Raw genomic sequence first — 22,420 nt, 5'->3', positions numbered from 1 at the left:
GAGATGTAGGAAATCTGCTGGAATTTGCAGCAGAGATTTTAGTATAAAAATGCGCAAGGAGACCCTCTGCCCCTTTCTTCTTGCCTTGGAGTGTTGTCATATGAGGACTCCGTATTTGGATTTTGTGGCAGCCTCCATGACCATAAGGAGAAAGGCGAGAGCATCACAGAAAAATCAACAAGAAGCCCGTCATCTCAAGCAAACCCCAGAATTTAGCAAACCCTAGAATCAGCTGTCTCTGGTCTTAGAACGTGAGACAATGAGCCCCTGTTGTTCAAGATGTCTGGTTGGTCACTTGCTGGCTGATGCCTGTCCTATACTTGCCCCAAAAAGCCTAGAGCCTATTTAAGGAACCAAGAAGGTGAACCCCACCATCACAATTTAGGCAACGTAACCCATCCACTAATACGTGAACTTGGCCTGATACAGTCAGCATTTCCTCAGTCTTGCCAACCACATCATTTCTGTCCTCTCAGAAAAGGAGTGGGGAGAAACATGGAAACTCCTGTCCCAGTGTATGTCCAAGGGATCAGAAGCGGGATGCTGGAACTTTCTTCCTCTATGGGTCAAAGAGGGGAAATCAAGGACAGTGGCAGGTAGGAGAGATGCAGCACCAGAGGTGGTATTTATGGAGCTTTGATCTGTGGACCAAGTTGAAGCTTCATTCCTAGACATTAGGTTTAAGAATGGAAACTTGGAGTCATGTCTGCTAGCATTCTCCGTCCCTCCAAACCAGAGGGAATAAATGTTGCTCTACCATGCCTGGGTGTAAGAAATGTCACATTCCTATTTCTGTAACTCCAGTTAAATCTGCTCTGAGTCCCTATATGCCTGGCAGGTGGGGAATTCAATCTTGTCATTACTGGGGCTTCTTACCCTTCTCCGTGAGTTGACATAAGAACCGAGCTTATACATTATTGGAAAGCCAGACAGGAACTAGGTCCCTGGAGGTCACTATTATTGCAGCTTCTCCAAATCTGCTAATATTTCAGGGTTATCTACCATAAGAAGACCCTCATATGGTCATTCTACTGATCACAGGCTTGGCCACAGGACTCTTGCTATGGTAGGTCTCCACTATACATGCAAAACTCCAGAAAGCCTTCTCTTAATCTCAGCTTCCTCTAAGATCAAGCTACTCCCACTTTCTTACCCCTAAACACAAATGTCAGCTCCTCCCCATCACTCCAAACTTTGGTGATGACTCAGCTGAATCCTCCTCAATGGACCTCATACAGCAAAGCTCTTCACCTTCCCTCTTCAAGGAGACAGTGCAGGGATATGGGAGATCTTCAGAAGCCCAGTGATGACCTCTCCTTTTGGGGGGCTGAGAGTAGGATTACACTCTCTTGCTCAAGAGCTGTGTTTATCTTGAGGTTGAAGCTCTTAGCAGAAACCTGAACTGAACTCTGGCAAATGATGTTGAGTATCTTTTCATGTACTATTATATATCTTCCATGGACTCTTGAGGTTGAAGCTCTTAGCAGAAACCTACCAAGCAACAGGATGGAAAACCAACCAATAACAACAAAACTGAAGCAATCATGGCACTGAGCTCTGAACACACAGGGCACCAGACCAAGTTTGGGCAATTTTAATACAACAGCCATTTTGCCTTCAAACAAACTGGCACCAGCTCCAGAAGCCTCCCTCTGCCCCTTAAAGAGAGCCAGTTTCTTTTTCTTTAAATGTGCAGCATCCCCCCCAGGGCGGCAAAGGAGCAGTATCCATCCCACTGCCATCACCCGAGGACTACAGCCAAGTGCCCATGGTCTGATAGTTAATTAGTATATTTTACAGGGGAAAACAAAATAACATCCACATCAATCTATAGCTATCACCACTTTCTAGAGGGCAGATCCCATTTGTGGGATCTTCTGCATGACAAGAACAAAATAAAGGAATAAGAATTCAGAGTCCCCAGAGCTATCCAGGAAGGAGCAGGTAAGCAGAAAAATGAAGGGGTGAAGGAAAGTAAGAGAGATCAATGAGCTGACCAAGACTAAGTAGGGAGTGATGTGACCCTCTCCATGTCCCCAAATCTCTAACGAAGTCAACAAAACCCATCAGTGCTTGGTGTGAATGGTTTATGCTTGTGGAAATCAAAGCAGAAACCAAGTTTCTGGTTAGCAAAGGTGGGGGATAGAGACAGCAAACATGGACTCAAGTGCCCAGGAGGCTGGCGAGGCTCTGTGATACTGGGTCTTCACCCCAGTCTCAACAGAAATGTAAGGGATTGACACATCCATGGACCACAGAATTTGTGGGCTTGAGTGCATTAGTTCCTGAATCAATGCCCCTAAGGCATCTCCTAGATTCGCCACTTCCTTCTGGGGCTATCAACAAGATACTTCTCTAAAACCTCAGTTCCTCATCTCTAAAGCAGAGGTCATATTATCTACCTTCTCAGGAAGTTATTGTGAGATTAAGAGATGATGACAGTAAAGGTGTTCAGCACAGCACCTAGGACATGGCAAGCTCTCCCTAAATATGAGCCATCTCCACCCTGACCTCTAGAACTCAGAGAACAGAAGGCTCGCCAAGGACACAGTGGGCCTCACATCAGGCTGAGTAGCAGAATCCCTCTGGGATACCGAAGCCCTGCCTAAGATCTACTGAGTCAGAATCACTGGAGGCATGGCCCAGCAATCTGTATTTTAAAGTCCATCAAGTGATCAATAGAACAGCAACTTGCACATTTTTTACATTTCTTTTATAGTTTTTTACATTTCAGTCATTTTTAGCATATTCACAGAGATGTACGACCATCACCAGAGTCAATTTTAGAACATTTCATCATCTCAAAAAGAAGTCCCATACCCTTTAGCTATCACTCCACCCCTCATCCCCACACCCCAGGCCTAGGCAACCACTAATCTACTTTTGCCTCTACAGATTTCCCTATTCTCAACTTTCGTATTAATGGAATCATATAATATGTGATTGTTTTGTGTCTGGCTCCTTTCAGCATAGTGTTTTCATGGTTCATCCATGATGAATTAGGTATCAGAACTTCACTCCTTTTTATGGCCAAATAATATTCCACTGTGTGGGTATAACACATTTTGTGTATCTATTCACCTGTTGATGGGATTTGAATTATGTCTGCCTTTTGGCTATTATGAATGATACTACTCTAAACATTCATGCATATTTGTATGGACCTCTGTTTTCATTTCTGCATAGACATATCTCCATGGAAGATATATAATAGTACATGAAAAGATACTCAACATCATTTGCCATTGGAAAAACGCAAATCAAAACCATAATGAGATACCACTTCATACCTACTAGGATGACTAGAATCAAAAAGATAGGCAAAAACATGTGTTGGTGAGGATGTAGAGAAAATGGAACACACACACTACTGTTGTCAAATATGTCAAATGGTGCAGTCACTTTGGCAAACAGCCTGGCAATTAAATATTGAGTTACCATACGACCCAGCAATTCCATTTGTAGGTATACAAACCGTGGGCTCTTTTAATCTGGGAAATGAACTATTGGTACTTAGTAAGAACAAAGAAAGGGAAAAAGAGAAAAGTGGGAGTTACATACAGCCTTCACAACAGGAGCTCATTACTATTTGCCTTTCCTGGTGAGAATATCTCACTTTGATAAATGATTCTGGGGTTAAGACACAATTATTCATAAAATGTGCCCTCTCAATCACTTCATCAGCTACTCACCAAAGAAACCACCCTCTGGTCTAACCCTGAGGTAGGTGCGCTGGACTGAACTTGGTAAGCTGTCTTAAGTTTGATCTCTATGCTTTATGATAGATGGAGGGGATTTTCAAGAGTAATGTTGACTACTGAATTTTTTGTTTTGTCCTCATTGACTTTAGAACCTCCTGCATAAGGCCTGACTTTCTTGTACTTTTCATTGCTTCTAAATAAACTTCCAGTTCTACATATTCTAGAGATGATTTGCTAAGAAACAAATCTCTCTCCAAAAAATGCTAAGAATATGAGCATAGTTATACTGTAGTATTAACACAAATTGCATCAGTATATATGAAACACAAACATTTTCACGTGTGATGAAAAAAAGTGTCTTTCATTCTTGTGTAGACTGCAGGATGAGGGCTACCAAGGCACTTGCCCAGCAAGATCTTGGGTTCTGATCTGATTTGTGTTAGGATAGTCATCTTTGATGGATTCCATGTCTCCATCACCTTTTTATCCTCCTCTCTTGGAAAGTTCTAGGCACAGAGTGGTATCATACATGTTTGCTGAATGAACAGGAGACAGACGGCAACCAGCAGTCAATAGTGTCTCAGCTAAGAAACCCCGATATAAAGAGACCCAAACACAATTGTTTTGTACTTATGATCAATTTTAACCCTTTGATTTTGATCATTTAATAGAAAGCAAAAATGTCTTTTGGGGGGCACCTGTATGGCTCAGTCAGTTAAGCATCTGACTCATGATTTTGTCTCAGGTCATGATCTCAGGGTCATGATCTCACCCTGCTTAAGATTCTCTCTCCCTCTGCCCTACCCCACCCCCTGCTCATGCGCTCTCTCTTTCTCTCTCAAAAAAAAAAAAAAAAAAAAAAAAAAGTCATTTGGAGGCAGGTAGAATCCCAAACAAACAAAAAATCCAGAGATGCTCACAAACATGGTGGCTTTAGAACTGAGATTTGATTTCAATTCTTTCTTTTCTGACTTTTGAGTTATTTTTGTAAAAATGGGATCCATTGGGCTCAAGGTCCCAATCTTACGATTCCCACAAAGCTGAGGTTCACATGGGAATGTTACAAACACAACACAGGTACACATGTCATTTACATTCAGACACCCACCCACAGACACACACACCCAGAGACATACACACCACCAAAGACAGAGAACGAGCTTCATGGTCCCGTGAAAAGCAGAAATGCACCCTTCATTCCAGGGAGGCATTTACTTGTTTAATTCAGACTCCAATGGTCAAGCTGTTGCTGAGCCCAGCTCTCCGTCTTCCTCCTCTAGGAAAGAGAGATGGATTATTTTTCTTTACTCAAGAATACAGATTTAAAAAACAAACACTTCTGCATCTCAAAGAGGCTGTACTTCCTGAGCTGCACATATTGATCAGCATTTTATTGTCCATTTTCTTTTAGTTGAAGTGGAAAAAAATATAATCTAATTATGTGTTTAGTGACAGTTGGGAATCAGTCACACTAAATCCAACTGAGTGTTTGCATGATTGAGGTGTTTAATTTGGGGACAAGGAAGCAGAAGCATTGGTCGTGTTTTAATGTAATTAGTACAGAATACCCCTAAAGGGCTGAAATATCACAACAGCACGAAGCTCATTCTGAAGCAAGAAGGGATTCTATCTCTAGAACTAAGTTAGGCAGGTTTGTAGCTACATGCACCATTTAAGCCGTAACGTTTTATCAATGTCTCTTCAAGAGCCCATGGAATGTAGACTAGGAAAGAATAAAATACTCCACGTCTTGGCTATGCTTTTATAAAGGGAAATAACCTGGCCCTGTAGATACCCTACACTGTGGCTCTCTAAGCTGTTGATTCCCAGATTTTTTTATTTCATAAACCAGTAAAATATTTTTTTAATTTAGGAACCAACACAAGGTTACATTTTGGGGGAGGGGGTAAGAAAGGACTTTTGTAAACTACCAATTTTATATGAAACTACCAATTATAAACATAAATTGTATATATATATATATGTCTATAAATATAAATATCTCACCATAATCAAATAGCAAATAGGTTTTGCTGCAATAACAAAGTCCTAAGGGGTTGTTTTTCTCACTCACGGTACATGTGCATTGCATGTCAAGGAGTAGGGGGTGGAGGGGGCTCTGTTTCCACATTGAACTTACCCTGGGCTTGAGCTAATGGAGGTTCCATCACCTGTCAGGGCAACAGAGGGAAGATGGTGCTGGAAGCCCATGTACTGGGAATTAATTTCTCCAGCCCAGAAGTGACACACTGGTTTTTGTTCAGTAGATGAAGTACCTCCATCTCCAAATTCAATCCTAGTTATTCTAATACATTTTACAGGGGATCAGATAGTACCTATTCCACAGGAGAAATCAAAATGGCCTCCATGGCAGTGTTAAACGGGAAGTGAAAACTTGAGTGCAATTAGCTGAGGATGACACTGAAGCCTTTCCCAGGAAAGCTTTCCGCAGCTCTGCCCATCCATAACCTTGCTGCATTTCAGGGCAAGGCCTCTGCTTAAGCGAACTGGCTTCCATTAGAGTAAATCACATTGACTCACAGCAAATGCAGATGAAGGACAAAAAGGTTCTTCTGACAAAGATTCACCTCTCTCTCTCTCTCTCTCTCTCTCTCTCTCTCTCTCTCTCACACACACACACACACACACACACACTAACACACCTCCCTCAAGGCTGACCCCATTAAGCAAACAGTGCCCATCCCTTGAGCACCTGGAAATCTTAGTTCACTGATACAAACATGAGCAAGAGATGACCCTGACATCAAGGAGCTTACAGTCCGATGGGAAGAAACAGACTTGAGCACAAGTGAGGGTAATACAAGATGGAGGAAAAGAGACAAACTTAAAATTTGAGCAAAGTATGCACTGAGGACTGTTTCCCAAACTGGGTCCCTGAGCCAGAGCCAGGCTGGCTACATGAGACTCACCTGGGAGCTTTTGTAAACATAGATCCCAGCTGAGCCCCTAAACACCAGTATTTCTGAAAAAGAGCCCCAGAAATTGGTATATTTAATAAATACCCTCCTACACATGATTCTGATGCTCTAAGGGTTGGGGCAATATGGAACTATGAAAAACACCAAAGAAGGCACTAAAACTCATAAATGTTGACTACACTGTCAGCATCCTGTGTGTATGATCCCAATATTTAGAGTAACCCTGCAAGGGAAACATTTGTGGGACCTGACTGTGGGCTTTGTTGGTATAAGAGCCAAGCACCTAGGATACTGGAATCCTGCTCTGCTGGTCACCCTCCCTGCACAGGAGGCAGGTGAGAGTCCTCTTCCAAGTTTTCGTACAACGTGTCCTATTTTCCAGCGTCACTTGGAAATGTTAAATAACCTGCTCAGGTTCTCAAAGCTTGTAACTGACAAAATCTCGAGTTCACACCCAAATCTGCCTGACTCCAAAGTTTCCTCTTGCTTCAACCCTGGAGCCATCCTGGTTGTGGAGATGACAGAATCCACTTTTGTTTTTAGATACTGTCTAAGGAACCCCTGCAAATATTTAGATAAGGGCTGTTTCTGAAAGAACCTGAAGTCGTTCTGCCATTTAAGACCTTACACAGTCACGGAGCCAGGAGTCCTGGGTCCTGATCCTGTTTCTGCACCTGCCTTAGTTTTCCCTGTGTGTAAAATAGCAGCAACAATCTTTGACAAATTCCCTCCCCCAGTAGAGACACAGAGGAAGGGTTAACTCCATTGGTATTTTGAATAGATGGTTTCAGGGTCAACGATGATTTCACAGGATAGAAAATATCACAGTCACAGAACACTCTGCATTCAAATAGAATGTTTTCATTTTCAAAAGGCCCTCTACTGCCGTCCAATTTTATCCTCCTGACAGTCCCAGGAGAGAAGCAGGCTTGGTTTTCCTGACCCCACTCCGCAGACAGGAGATTAGGCACAGCCCTCCCAGATGCCATAGAGGGAGTATGATGACGGGTGAAGGCCACTGTCATTGCCAGCCCCTTGCCCTACCTAATAGCCACTCCCAGATCTTATGGACTTCCAGCAGAGGAGACAGCAAGGCTGGGTCACAGATCTCTGCCAGTGGGGACCAGGATCCAACACTACAAGGCCTGGTTACTTGGCCACATGCTGTCTGGGATCTCCATGTGAAATGCAAACTCCTACCTACCCTGCAAGTCTCAGCTGACATAGCTAATCCTCAGAAAACATTTCCCTGAATCTCCAAGATTGGGCCAGCGTCCCTCATAACTGTCTGGCCTTCCCCTACTACAGAACTTATCACCCTACAGGTTATATGGTATTGAAATACGTACCTGCCTTATGCTCACCTTGTTATCTGTAGCACCTATAAAGGTTAATAAGAAATGGCAAAACCTAATGTCTGTTGAGTGTGAATGATACAGTTTTTATGTGGCATCTTATTTAATCCTCACTATATCTGCAATTGTAGTAGCTATTAAAAATCAATTGTCAAATGAGAAAATTGAGCCACAGAGAAGTTATATAACTTGCCAAAGGAGCCAGCTAGGAGGTGGTGAAACTCAGAGCCATGGAGTCAGATTTCAGAGCCTGTGTTCTTAATCACTAGAATCGGTGCCTTCCCAGAATCTACTAGATAGTTAATAAGTCTTTGTTGAATAAATGAATGCAGGTACAAGCGGATGGATGGATGGATGAGTGGGTGGATGGGCAGATGGGTGGATGGGGATGGGTGGGTATTGGATAGATGGATAAATGAAGGGATGGGGGTAGATGGACGGTGGGAGGGAGGAACTTGAGCAGCATTGTTTACCATTTATTCAGGGTCCTTTAAAAAACCAAAGGAGTTCTCTCCACTTGCAGGTGGGTGGGGAAAGGGTGTTGCCCATGAAATAATCCCTCATTTTGGATAGTGCCCAGCCTCAATCACTTCTCTCTGAACACTCCCTTTATTGACTAGGAAACTCAAAACCTGCATTGATAATTAATGCAAATTATAGCTATAACTGAAGGTTGTTAAACTGATGACAATTGGGCAATCAATAATCAATAACTTGGCTGTGTCACACTGTTGCCATCCAGGCAAGTTCCACCAAAGGATATTTTAATCCCTCCATCAAATTAAGCAGGCTCACCAAGTCTTCCCCAACTATGAGAAGGAGGGGCTTATCAAATACTCACAGTTCACCCTGGCAGGCTCAATCCCTTTCTCTACCTGGGCCTGACCTTCAGTTCTGAGACTCCTTCAGTCCTCCAGGTCAGCCTTTATTCCAGCCTTTGGATTGACCCAAGTGACTACCTGCTCATCAGGTATCTTCACCTTTCAAGGCTTTCCTTCAGTCTGGCCTTCACCAAAGACTAGAATCATTGTTGACAAAATCTAAGTCAACCTAGGTAAGGAATGGGTATAGGGATCAGGCCTCAGTTATGGAATCAAGTTCTAAGCCAACTTAAAGAGGGAAAAGAATCTGAACAGCTATCAAGACAGGCAGTGTAGACTTTACATAACTGAAGCTAGAGAAGATCAGGGGGCCATGGCAGACCACAAGCTAAATATGACATAACCTGTTTTTTACAAAGTTGTAAACATCCATTCACCCACACTGATAACTGTCCTTCGTATACTAATAAGGCCCACCTGTAAGTGACTGTATAACACCAGGCAAATTATGCAATTTTCCTGATCCTTCATTTCCACATCTCTAAAATGGGTATGGGTCATTCATTAATCAAATTCTATCTGAGCATATGCTAAACACCAGAGACAATGGGAATCAAAACCAAGCATGGCCCCTGCCCCCTATGGTGATTATACTGCAGAAGGGGTCAATTATTCATCAAAAAATCATGCCCAAAAAAATAGGTGGCTATAGTTGGGCCTGGACCTACAAGAGAAAGACACCTGATACTATGAGAACAGGTATCAGGAATTTGCTATGACTGAGTTAGTGTGGCCAGGCTTCCCCTGAGACAGTGGTAAGTCAGCCTGCAGATGAGATATTTACCAGGTGAAGGATGTGGGCAGAAAGAGCTTTCCAGGCAGAGAGAGCAGGGTGTGCAAAGGCCCTGTGGCAGAAAAGAGTATTACAACTAGAGGAGCTTGAATGAGACTAGAGAGAGCACAAATAAACATGCAGATGATCATAGCACCAGCCTCACAGAGAAGTTGTAAGGAAACTGAGACCCTGCCTGTAACAAATTCAATAAATGACTTAACAGTAATTTCTTCTAAAACAGGAAGGACAAGATTCCTTGGTGGTATTCCCCATGAAGGGCTGCTATGGACCCAGAGGCCACATTGAACATCCTCCTTGACAGCCGCCCAGCCAGCTGGACATAAATGCACCCTCAGGTTTGTGATACCTGGGGCAGGGCCCAGTATGATTTCACTCGAGATCAAATATCAAGAACCACACAGAATCCGCAAAAGGGGAAGAAGCAGCTTTCAAAACTATGGTTGGTTTCTACTGAGAGTCTTTCAGATGGAAATCAAGCAGCTCTTCACCAGCGCCAGAGAGAAGAGCCTCTTGCCGCCTGAGAGAAAGAGCTGATGAATCAGGCACACTGGTGGATCAATCAGCCCGCGCGTGTGAACAAGTTTACGGTGGAAATGAAGGGCTTTATTTGTTTGGCAAAACACGATGTGGTTTAATCGCCAGGAGGGAGGAGTGTCTAAAGCGGCAACACAGTGGCTGTTGGCCAAGGTTTTCTAGAAGGGGGAGGCGGTGAGGATGAGGGCTTCCTTTTCATCTGCAGCCCCTTGCAGAGGGAGCTGGGGAAAGTTTTGCAGCCATCTGCATGCTGTTTGCATGTCTGGCTGGGCAGCTGTGCTCCAAACAAGGGTGGATGGGGCAGCTCTTGCCTCTGTGTTCAGAGAGAGATGGGAGGGAAATCAACAGAGGTAACAGGGAGAAAGATGCTAGGGAGCACCACCCAGAACCAGGGGCTCGAGTATCCAACCCATCAGCCTCTAGGCCACTGAAGCAGCCTGGGAGGGTTTTCTCAATTGGTCCCCATCCCTGTGCCTATAGACAGTCCCTTGAATGGAGACACACCAACACACACTGACAACCTCCACACAGAAATGTCAGATGTAGCAAGTAAAAAGACAGGACACCAGTTAAACTTGAATTTCAGATAAACAATGAATTGTTTTTATGTCTCAAATGTTGCATTGGGATATACCTATACTAAAAAATTTGTTAATTGGATGTCAAGTTTAACTGGCAAACCTAGTCCCACACAAACACAACCTAAGACTTGGAAACTTACAGAGAAATACACACACACACACACACACACACACACACACACACACACACACATTGCAGTGTCCAAAGTGAAGGAGAAAAAGCAAGGGCCAAAATGGGGGTCCCCACCCCTCCACACCTCCCTATCTTCTGTCCCTGGGCTCAGAACAAGCCAAGTCCCTGCCAACTTTGAGTCACTTGGCATCCGGGTCCAAGTTGGGAATGGAGGTGCCCTGATACAGCAGAATGCTGACCAGCACCTGCCCAGGCCCCAGCTTCTGGGCTCTGGCCTGAAAGACATAGCAAACTCCTATGGGCCTTGGGAAGTATGGGAAAGGGGCAGGGGGCTCTAAGACTGGAGAGTCATCTTGGAGTTCTCCACCTGGGAACCTAGTGGGAGCTCTGTTTCCTTTGGTCTGCTCTCACTGCCTCTGCCACAATCTCTGTCCCTGCCATTCCAGTCACTGGCTGAGCATTTTCTGAGCAGCTACTAAAGGCCTGGTGCTAGACTTGGTACTGAAGACACAGGCCCTGGTCAAACTACAGTTTGGCTTACTCAACACTCAGCAATGACCCCCAGCACTTGCCTGCATGTGCACAACAAGCCAAGCGTGTGATAGTTACTTCACTGAGTCCTCCTAGCAGCCCAGGGTGGCAGCCATTATTATTATATTATTATCACCACTTACCTTTGAGGAAACTGAAGCCAGAGAGCTGAAACAGCTCAAGGACACACAGGTAGAGAGTGGCAAGGCCTGAAGGAGTCAAATGCCAACTTTGGAACTTGTAATAATAGTACCAAGAATGTTTGGGAAAGTGAACTTTCCCTCCTCCAGTGTGAGGCCACCTGCCAGAGCTGGAAGCCAGAGTCTCTGCTGGGGGTGGCACCAGGGTGTGGACTGACCTAGATGAAAGTGAGACAGAGAATGCCATTCTGGCCAATGCCCTTAGGCTTTGGGGGATGACCCCTGTAGAGGATGGCACCATGTAGAGCCTTAGGGAGCTGGCAGCAGGAAAACACACTTCACCAGGACGCAAATGCAGCACTGATCACCCATTGACCTGGATATCCTGTTCCTAGGAACATCTTACAAAAAACACAGACACAGAGCATCAAGTGATATGTGCTGGAATACTCATCACAACACCGTTTGCAATAGGGAAGAAGCAGAAACCATTCAGAGATCTATCAGTATAGGGTTGGCCTAAAGAAAGTACAGTACATCCACACAGCAGAATAACTGTCTTTAAGGAAGGTGGAGTCCAGGTTCCAACATAATATGATGTCAAAGATATACATCACTGAGTTAAAACGAGGCTTTTCCAAACAATAAATATAGCATGATCCCATTTTTATTTTTAAAAAAATTAAAATTAAACAATTTATGTGCAGATATACATGCTTGCCTACACACAGAGAAAGCTGTGGAAGGATATACCTCAACCCCTCCCAGTGTTACTTCTGAGAAGCAAGATTGAAGAAAAACAGATAAAGGAGGAGTTTTGTTTTTTGTCTTCTATATAGTTGTATTGTTTAAATCCTTTACAATGAGCAAATAATAATTTGTATTTTTAATAAACAGAACAAAAGCCAAAAAATTATACTCATACCATGTAGATTCTTTCATCCAGCCTGATTCCCACACACCAGGGCTTACAACTCTATCAGGTCAACAAAGAACACAGAAGCAAAAAGAAAAATGAAGAAGGCAGTAGATTTTCCCTCCCAGGTACCTTCCAATTCAAGCGAACAGGTTTCCAAGTCACAAAGTCTTCCTTATCCAGACACACAAGACAAAAGCCCCAAACCAAAGACACAAGCCCTGTCCAGGTTTCTCCAGGGCAGAAGTCTGAGACACAAGGCAGATCTGCACACAGTCAGGGATGGAGGCCTGGACAAGAGAAGGCACAGAGCCAAGGAGACCCTCAGGGTAGCCCCTGCATTCTCCAAAGACCTCCAGACCCGGAGCTTCATGGAGCCCCCAAAAGTCTATTTCTTTAACACCCTAAAACACAGTGAGAGGAGTCAGGAAGAAGAAAAACAAGCAAAACTCAAAAAGCCCAGACACACCTGAGCTATGCTAAAGGTATCTGCTCTTCTCTCTGTTTTTAGAAATTCCAGCTTTCTCCTTTGTGCCTTCAAGGTCCTTGCTCTGCACGCCAGCTCTCCTTTTCTCCTATTTGCCTCTACCATCCTTTTGGAGCCTCTTCCCAGCAGCTTTTCCCAGGCCCCCTCATGCTCTCGGGCTGCACTCTCAGACCTCCAGCTTTCCTGGGACCCCCATTCACCAGCTGGTGAGGTACAGGGTGTCAGATGTAGCCAAGATTCTTTGGAGTAGCAAAGGCAGGAGCCCTGTGGGCTGTGAGTAACCTGACAACTTCCTGCTGGGGCTGAAAAGAAGGGAAAAGACCAGCCCGTCCATGGAATAGCCCCATGAATACAGGGCTCTCAGCCTCTGGAGACCTGTGTTGATGGTCAGAAGTCCTGTCACCCCCACATGCAGTTGTCTGCAAGGAGGCCATGCAGGAAGCTGTATTGCTCAGAGAACAAAAAAAAAAAAAAAAAAGGAAATTAAATGCACCATCTGCTTATTAGTGAGAGCTTTTGAGGCAGACACTTAAATATGCATGCCCAGACATTATAAAACTTCAGGGGGAAATGTTAATTCCAATAACCTGAGTTCTCGGGCTTGCAAAAACCATCTTTTTTTCTCTCTCCTCTTAGTGATTTGGAAGCTCTGTACCCCAAACTCACAGCACCAAGATGGTTGACCTCACTGGATTTGGGCAGTTGTGCAACGTGGGACCCTAAACACTTGCTAGGGACCCATCTCAAGGAAATTCTTAGGAAGGGAACAAGTTGCTATTCCCCACGTCCCCTTTTTTGTCTCCCCCATCCAAAAACTGCATGATGTTAGCCTGGTGCCCTGCCACAGCAGTGAGGAAAGCCCACTCAGAACCCCCGTCCTGCCCCTGACACCAAAGACCCATAAAGTTGAGAGTGGGGGACCTGTTGCCCCCTCCTTTGGAGTCCTGCAAGTTGAGCACTTTCACTGCAACCCCTCCTCAGAGCTGCACACATTTCAAGGACAGCTGTACTCACACCCTCATGGGACACCATGTGAGTGCAAGATCCCTTAACCTCAGACTATCAGGTAAATATTTTTGGCTTTGTGAGCTATATAGTCTCTCCCAACTACTCAACTCTCCCATTAGTGCAGGCAAGCAGCCATAGACAATATGTACATGAATGGGTGCAGCTGGATGCCAATAAAACTTTATTTACAATCACAAGCAGGGGGCCAGCATTGGCCTATGGACCAGAGTCTGGCTCTACCACTAGAGTAGGGTCTCCAAGAGAACAGGAACTGAACCGTCTCGTAGATCAGCACCTAGACCAGCACCTGGCACTTAGGAGCTGCTCAAATACTTGGAGAAGGAATGAAAAGAGCCCTCAGTGTTGAGAGGTGAAGATCTCCCAATGGAACCATCTTGTGCCAAGAAACACTGCCAGGGCAGGGCTCTCCACCAAAAGGCTGGGTCCTGGGGCGCCTGGGCGGCTCAGTCATTAAGCGTCTGCCTTCGGCTCAGGTCATGATCCCAGCATCCTGGGATCGAGCCTCACATCGGGCTCCCTGCTCCACGGGGAAGCCTGCTTTTCCCTCTCCTACTCCCCCTGCTTGTGTTCCCTCTCTCACTATGTCTCTCTCTGTCAAATAAATAAATAAAGTCTTTAAAAAAAAAAAACAAAAGTCTGGGTCCTTTTCCAAGGTAATGTGGAAAAGTGACAGCTGAGTGTTGTGAGGAGGACAGAAAGCTCTGGAGTCATGTGCACAAACTATAATTTTGCAAAAAAGTCAAGACCATGAGTGTCTCATGTTTTGGTGAACACACCCCAGTTGGGTGCTGAAATGCCCACATTAGGAAGAATCCTGGTAGCCCCCCATGACCGGCCTCCATTAAAATTCCAGCAGGAGCCCAGGAGCATGATATATTAAATCCAACAGGCTCTCTTCAACACAACCAACCTTCATCTTTCTATCCTCCTGTCTGTGGAGCCACATGTCCTCTGCCTGATGCTCCTCTGATCCTTCTCATGGATTCTTCTCCTATCATCATTAAGATTTCCTTGGGCTGATACCAAAGACCCTCCCCTTTCCCCTCCACTGTTTCCCCAGTCAACCTCAGGTGTCCCCATGGCTCCAAGTACCATCTACACTGATGACTCTCAAATCTGAATCTCCAGGCCCAGATCTGTCTATCTTGTTAGACATTGTCACCTGGGTCTGAGAGCAAACTCAGCCAGAGTCCAAAATCAAATTCATAGTCTTCCCTGCCATTCTGGAGGTCAATCTGACCCTGCCTCTTTCTCATTGCCATACCAAATAGATACTTGAGTCCTTACCGTATCTCATAAGCTTTCCTCTGTTCAGGCATTCAACTCCACCCACTACCATCACCACTATCCCAGCGACCACATCCCTGGCAGAGACCCCTGTCCCAGCCCCCAAACTGGTCTCCCTCCTGCTCCTTCAGCTCCAAATCATGTCCCAGAGAATACAAAGGGACAACAACCATCTCAATGAAATGAAAAGAATCAGAAGGACATTGGCTGGCAGTCTGTGTCTTTCCAGCTGAGAAGCCCAAACCACACTCTGGTTTGCTAGCACTGGGGTTAAATATTTCTGAAATGATTAAAGCTAAGGGCTACACAGCTCAGAATCCAAAACTACTGCATGCACAGAGGCACCTGTCTCCCGCAGAGTGGTCTGAACCAACCAGTATGTGGCCTATACCTCTCTGTTCTCACTGAAAGAAATGCCCTCCATGCCTTCTTCTTCCCTGGAGGACCCTTCACCAACCTTCACCCCACTTTTTGGCCCTTGGAGGACGAGGGAACCTCCTACGGTTTCTCACGCACACTGCAATCCTCAGAAGCTTGCCTCACAAATTACAGGAGAGCCCGTGCAGCACTGTGTTCTGGTAGGTGGCCATGTCTTCATGTCAGCTTGAGAGATCGTTGCCAGGGAAATATCTATATCTTGGCAGAGAAAGCTTCAGCCCTGTGGAGTCCAGCTGTGTTCAAATGGGAATCCAGAAACCAGATGTTGGTCCAAAAGCCCTGTCATGGCAAGCCAGCTTTGGAATTCTCCAGAGTGGAAGTAAACTGAGTGTCACCTGCTCCGACAACCCACACTCCTGCCTCCTAGAATCCAGAACCAGAGAATCAAGGAGGAAACTGGAGAGAAACCAGTGAGTTCCATAGAGAAAGCTGAGATGCTACCTGAATCTAACCTAAGGTTTAGGTGGATGATACTTCCCCACCCTTGCACCTCACCAAATGGATAAGGGGATAGAAGACAGAATCCGACTCACCCAAATAAGTAAAAATGGAATTCACCATTTGTTTTGTGCTTTTCTGTATCTAAATGCTATGCTAAGCCTTTTCCATTTATTATCTTGGAATTGTATTGAATGCCCACATAACCTTCCATTGAGGTTTATCTTACTATCTCCATTTTATAGATGAGGAAACTGAGGCCCATGGAAGTTGTATAAATTTCCCAAGGCTACATAGCTTACGAGTGGTACAGCAAGGACCCAAACTTAACACCTACTCTCTGAAACATTTTTGCAGTGGCTTTCAGATAAAGTGATTTCATCTGTATCCTCCCCAAGCCGTAGACATTTGGCAATGTTTGGGGACATATTCAGTTGTCACACTGGTGATGGAGAGGCAGTGTTAATGGTATCCAGTGGCTACAGGCCAGGGATGCTGCTAAGGACAGCCCCCCACAACAGAGAATGATCTGGCCCCAAATGTCACTAGTGGCAAAGTTGAGACACCCAGGTGCAGACCTTCACCAGTGAGAAGGGAAAGACCTGCAGTTTGGACTTCCCTCTATAAGGGGCCCCCTGCTGATGATGACCTCCCTATTCTGGTCTCAACTCTGGAGACTCTTGAATGAGGATTCCATCAGGGGATTTCAGCTCTGCCCAGCACAATCCAGAAGTCTATGCCGAGCTTCCTGATCTTGAGAAAAACTGAACAAACCGCTAATGTTGATAATGTTGATAACCAATTACCTAGAAGAGATCCTTCTCTCCCCCCAGGAAGAGCTGCAGGCCAGACTCACCCTGGGGTCACTTTAAAGGAGTCAATAAAGGCTCTGGGAGGATTGGTTCTTTCATACCTTCTCAGCAACCCTGGTCTGGAGAGGGCAAAAGGAGTCTGTGAAACTTCTAGGGATCAGTCCTCACTAGGCACATACCCTCCTCCAGCCACATCTCCAAAAGGACTCTGCACTGAGATAGCTCCTGGGGCCTCACATTACCTCCTAAAAGCACCCCGTAGCAACCTCCAGAGGAAGCAACCCCCTTCCCCTTCAAGGCAAGAGCCAAGCGTGGGACCCACTTGGAGGGACAACCAGTCACATGTAAACCTCAGCCATCCAAAGCACCAAACCCAGTGAAGGTAAAGGGTATTTAATCCTTTAAAAATATCTAGATACAGCATGGACAGGGAGGTGATGCCCATGCAGCTCCTGCAGAGAAAAGCTCAAAATGATCTGCACCTAAAAATAATCTGCTATTAAAGAACAAGAATGTTTTTAACGTTTTAGCCAAGCTAATGGTCTACATAGACAAAAATTTCATGAAAAGGTGTTCCGTTCTTCTTGATCCATTTGGACATAGTCTGTGAGTGAAGAAATGGGCTTTCCTCAAAGAAATAGCTGCTGCTCCTGGCACCAGCCCGAAACTGCTTTCTGGGTTCTTTAAAGAGAATATTCCTATAGAAACTACAAAGGAGGAGAAATCTATCTGATGGGCATTCTGGGCAGCACAAGCTTGGCCAACCTTTAAACTTAAAAACCAAAACACCATTGCTGTGAAGGGCCACTTTCCCCAGAAGATCCACATGCCCCAAAAGGAGAAAATAAAATTGGATTCAGATTCAGATTTAGGAAAGGACAGTTTCTATCCAGTTATGAAATAATCCTTCAAACCATGAGATCCCCATTTCCCTTTTTGAACCAAAAAGTTCAATGGGGTTTCTGCCTTTTAAAAATTTCATCACCTGCCCATAATTCCTTAATCTTCAGAAAGCATTTAATATGGAGATTCTGGCCTAAGACCTTCATCTCTTGTGATGTACCCTTAGAACCAAAGATGACAGTAAGTGAGCTACATGGAGTGAATTTCAGTACTAAATCACATTTATTGAGCACATACTATGTGCCGGCCTTAATGCTAAGTGCTTTCTATGGATAAACTTTACTTAATCTCAGGGGTAATAACCCCATGAAACAAGGCCTATTGGCATATGCATTTCACCAATGAGGACACTAGTCTCGGAGAGGTTAAGTAACTTGCTCTGAGTCACCCAGCAAAGGAAGGCCAGCGCCAAGATTCAAATCCACATTCCTACATCCCACTGCACTTGGTCATTTCCTTGCATTCTCATATCTGGTCTTTGTCAAAGTCCCAAGTAATGAGGGAAGTGATAGAGAGAGGAAAGTTTTCATAGCACTGCACTGCCTCCATAATCATGTTTCTGACCCAGGGCCTCTCCTCTTACCACACTGTGACACATCCCTCTCACTCTTTCCGTGATGTGTCCCAATAAACCTTCCATAAGGATTATCCTTCTCCTGGCATCTGAGAGAGAAATTCACCTGGTTCTGGTGTCCAGGTGGCCCATAGTCTGAACACAATTACAACCATGGGGGGAGGGTGAAATCTCTGAAGCAGCACCTGGGAGCAGCCCCACTCTGGGTCAGCTGGGCTTTGATGCAGCCTGGTGAACGTAGGCAAGCTGCAGCTGCCTATGTGGATTTGGGAGAAAGAATGGGAACTCTCTCATGGGGCTCACTAGCCACTAATCAAATTTTTAAGAAAAGCTCAGCCAAGCAAATGGTCAAGAATAAAAACATTCAGAAGAAACATAAAGGTCAATGCCATTACCATTAAAAACTCTCAAGGTGGCAGCCCTTGCCATGGGGACTGCTATCCAGCCAGCCCTCATCTGTCCTCCAGACTCATGTGCTTCCCAAATGTAAGGTCAGCCAGGTCACAACTGGAAGATTCAAGAGAGGAAGCAGAAAGCAGGAACCAAGGGATCAAGCTGGTCACTGAGCTCCATCCCACACATGCCTAGTGACTCACATAACCACGCACATACACAACAAAACACCCTCACACATACCCTCAGCCAGCGGGGACCACAGCCAGGTACTACCTGAGGGGATGCTCAGAACTTTGCCTCACTGTCCCTCTCAGAAAGAATAAGGAGAGGAGAATGACTTCGGGGATGGAAGCCACCTGCCTTCTCTCTCAACTCTCACTGCCCAACCCGAATGGGGAGCAATGACAGGAAGATGCAGGGCAGGTGAGGGGCATGGGCTGAGCTGCTGCCAGCCCACATGCTGACAGGGCAGGCTTTGGCAGAACCTGTGCTAGGGTACTTCCCACCCAAGCCCCTTACCAGGTGAGAGAAACACACAACCAGAAAAGTCCCAGAGAGACACCTAAAACAGCGCTGCCCAGGAGGGAGCTGAAGGTTGAGGGCTGCTCTGAGCCCTCCTTGCCCTCACCTCCTTCCCCTTCTGGGGGCCCCCAGGACACAGAGCTTCCCCTTCCCCTTTTTGGCTAACCGCAGAACCCACGGGTCTCCCAGCCAGATGACGACGATGTCGTGGGAGAATCAGCGAGTCAATGCTACATAAACAAGAAGGGGGTTGCCACCAACAACCAAGCATCTAGTTTCTCAGAGGTCCCCATGAGCTGTCACACCGCTCCTGCCCTCAGGAGTTGCTGCCCAATTATCAACTTGGACCTGACGGCCGACGGGGAGCATCCTGCCCACCCCACCCCACCTCTAGCCCCCGTCCCTCCTGCGCCCCCGCTCACTTACACCTCTGCCTTCGCCACCTGTCTGGGTGCCGGTCTCTTCCCTGCCCAGACGTGGCGCGTCTTCTTCCTCCTGCGCTGCGCTTCCTCCCTCCAGCCCCAGCTTCAATCTCTTCTCCTCCGGAGGGGCATCCTCCTCCTCCCGCCTCTGCCGGCCATCCCTGCCTCTGAGCTTGCCCGAATCTTCAGGGCTGCCAGAAGGGCTGGCCATGGTTCCAGGGTGTTCTGTCTTTACTTGGGGAAGAGAAAGGACTCGGCACTCTCCTGAACCCAGCGGCCTGTCGGTGGGAGATCGGGCTTCTGAGCGCGGGCTCAGTGGGTTCGCGCGGCTGGGCTCGGAGCTGGGCTCCTCCGCGGACCACTCCTGTCTCTCTGCCGCCCCCTTCTGGCTGCTCACGCATACCGCAGGCACGCGTGGAAGAGGCCTGCGCTCCTCTCACCTGCTAAGGGCCAGGCCGGCTCTGGCAAAGCCCCGCCCCCAGGTTGCACCCCCACGGTCTCCCTGGCCAAGGAAGGGAGAAAGAAGGGACAGAAGAGGTCCACTTCTCCAATGCCCTACAAGGATGAACACCTTGGTCTTTGGTACTATTCTGCATCTTGAATGATTTAGAGGCTGCTCAGAACAGATGAAGAATTTGGCCTGGAGGGTGATAGGCTTAATGCAAAGACACCACTTTTCAAAGCTATGCTTACCTATCAGGGATATTTATTGAGCATCACTATGGGCCAAGCACTGCCCTGGGGTAGGGGATTATAACAGTGACCATGGCAGGCATTGTCCCTGCCCAGGTAGAGCCCAGTGCGGGGGGTGGGGGGGGGGAGTTGATTGATTGATACTTTGTCAACGGGGCAAAGGGCTGCAACAGAGGACTACTGGGAACAAGGGAACCTAAAACAGAAGAGCCTCAGAAGTCCTGGAGCTGGGAAAGGGGCAGAGGAAATGAGCACTGACTGGAGATATACAAGATGAACAGTTCTCAGCCAGGTAAAGGGTGTTCCAGCAAAGGGAAGAGCATGTGCAAAAGTCCAGAGGCTGGGAGGAAGGCAGCAAGAAGCCTGTGTGGCTGCAGCAGGATGGATGAGGGAAGAGAGGTGTGGTGGATAGAGAGGTTGCTGGGGACCAGGCATGAAAGGCTGGACCAGGGAGAAAACTACGGCAGGGACTCCACACAGCAGCAGTGCTGATGGACAAAGGGAGGAGACTTTGAGAAATATTTTGCAGTGATGGATTGATAGATAGTGTGCCCAACATGTTCTTCACATCAATGTGGGACTCCCTCAGCTGTGTTAGTTGAACCAGGAGGTATTTTCTGGATAATTAACTGTTAACACCGTGTCCAGGGAAGGCTGAATGAGCACCAGGCTCCTATGTTCCCTGAGCTTCCTCAACCAAGCACAGAGATCATGCTGCAATTTGCTTCTCCAGTTTTTCTCCCACTAATCTCCTTTAGGCAGTCACTGCCTCTGCCTTGTTCATGATTTTATTCTGAAAAGCTATCAAGGTGAGCGGCCTGTAGTAAGTGCTCAAGAAACATTTGTTGCATGAGTAAAAGGATCTGCTCCCGCCCAGCGTTCTCTGCATCCTACACCTTCCCCTTCTCGATCCAGCCCCTTCCTCTCTCCTCCATCTCTTCCCTCCCAACCAGCACAAATAATTCTAATAAACATGGGTGGGCTTTGAGGCCCTCTTATATCACCTTCCATCTAAGTCTCACAACAACCCTGTTATTATCCCCAATGTACAGAGGTGGACACGGAGGTATAAAGAGGCTAAGCAACATGCCCAAGGCACATTATAGTGGGAACTGCTGCCACTGAACTGGGAAACCTAAATGCACTGGGGTCATTGGATCCCGGCATGACAGAAGCCAAGTGGCAGCTCAATAGCCAAAGGCAAAGTGGGCATGGTTACCATTGACAGTACAGTCAAAGCCAAAATCAGGATAGTCTGATGTGCACAGAACTATGACATTGGCAAGTTGGTCATGGTATCCCTAGAAGTGAAATAGATGGGAAGCGTACTAAATTCCTACTGATCTGAATGAGCAGAATTCTAGGTCAAGTGAACAAAAGTCTAACTTGAATCATAAAAGCAGAGTCATGACCTCCCTCAATCAGTTCCCAGAGCCAGTTTACAGACCCAGGGAGGCTGGGTCCCCTTGGGGAAGGATCTTGGTACACGGCCCAAAATTGTATAATGTTAATCTTTTTCCCAGCCCTCCCCAAAGGTACCTATGGCCTTTTCCCAGGTGACCGCATTGAGGAAAAGGAAAAAATCAGACATTTACAGAATCACAGGACCTGGGCTCTAAAACGACACTAATTCCAGGAGACCCAAAACATTAGTGGGGTCCACCAGAGTAGGGCTTATATAGATCAGATGACCAATAGAGTTTTAGCTCCCCTGTCTCGCAGTGGGCCCAGTGGGACTCCAAACCCATCCTGTGGTTATTATACAGTGATAGAGCTGGGATTCAAACCTAGGGTGTCCAACTGAAAAACTGTGCTCTTAACCACAAAACAGTCTGACATTTCTAAGAATAAAGTATAATTCATGATTCTGGTCTCCACACTTCCACTTTGGCCCAAGGTCATAGCGTCAACT

At 46.2% G+C, this 22,420-nt stretch overlaps 1 protein-coding gene across 1 annotated transcript in view; it reads right to left on the bottom strand.

Annotated features, from left to right (window-relative positions):
* RBFOX1 (RNA binding fox-1 homolog 1) overlaps positions 1–20,026 on the bottom strand; it is a 2,047,095-nt gene extending 2,027,069 nt beyond the window's left edge. Inside the window, exon 1 of the mRNA XM_088016928.1 lies at positions 19,820–20,026. Coding sequence (XP_087873054.1) covers positions 19,820–20,026 — 207 coding nt within the window. The remainder of the gene's footprint in view (positions 1–19,819) is intronic.
* Between the last annotated feature and the right edge of the window lie 2,394 nt (positions 20,027–22,420).

The sequence above is a fragment of the Eumetopias jubatus genome, unplaced genomic scaffold (genome assembly GCF_037043125.1).
Source record: "Eumetopias jubatus isolate StellerSeaLion01/CBP00866 unplaced genomic scaffold, mEumJub1_p1.0 scaffold_12, whole genome shotgun sequence".
NCBI lineage: Eukaryota > Metazoa > Chordata > Mammalia > Carnivora > Otariidae > Eumetopias > Eumetopias jubatus.
The sequence above is the reverse complement of the archived record's forward strand: the minus strand, read 5'-3'. Positions and strand labels throughout refer to the sequence as shown.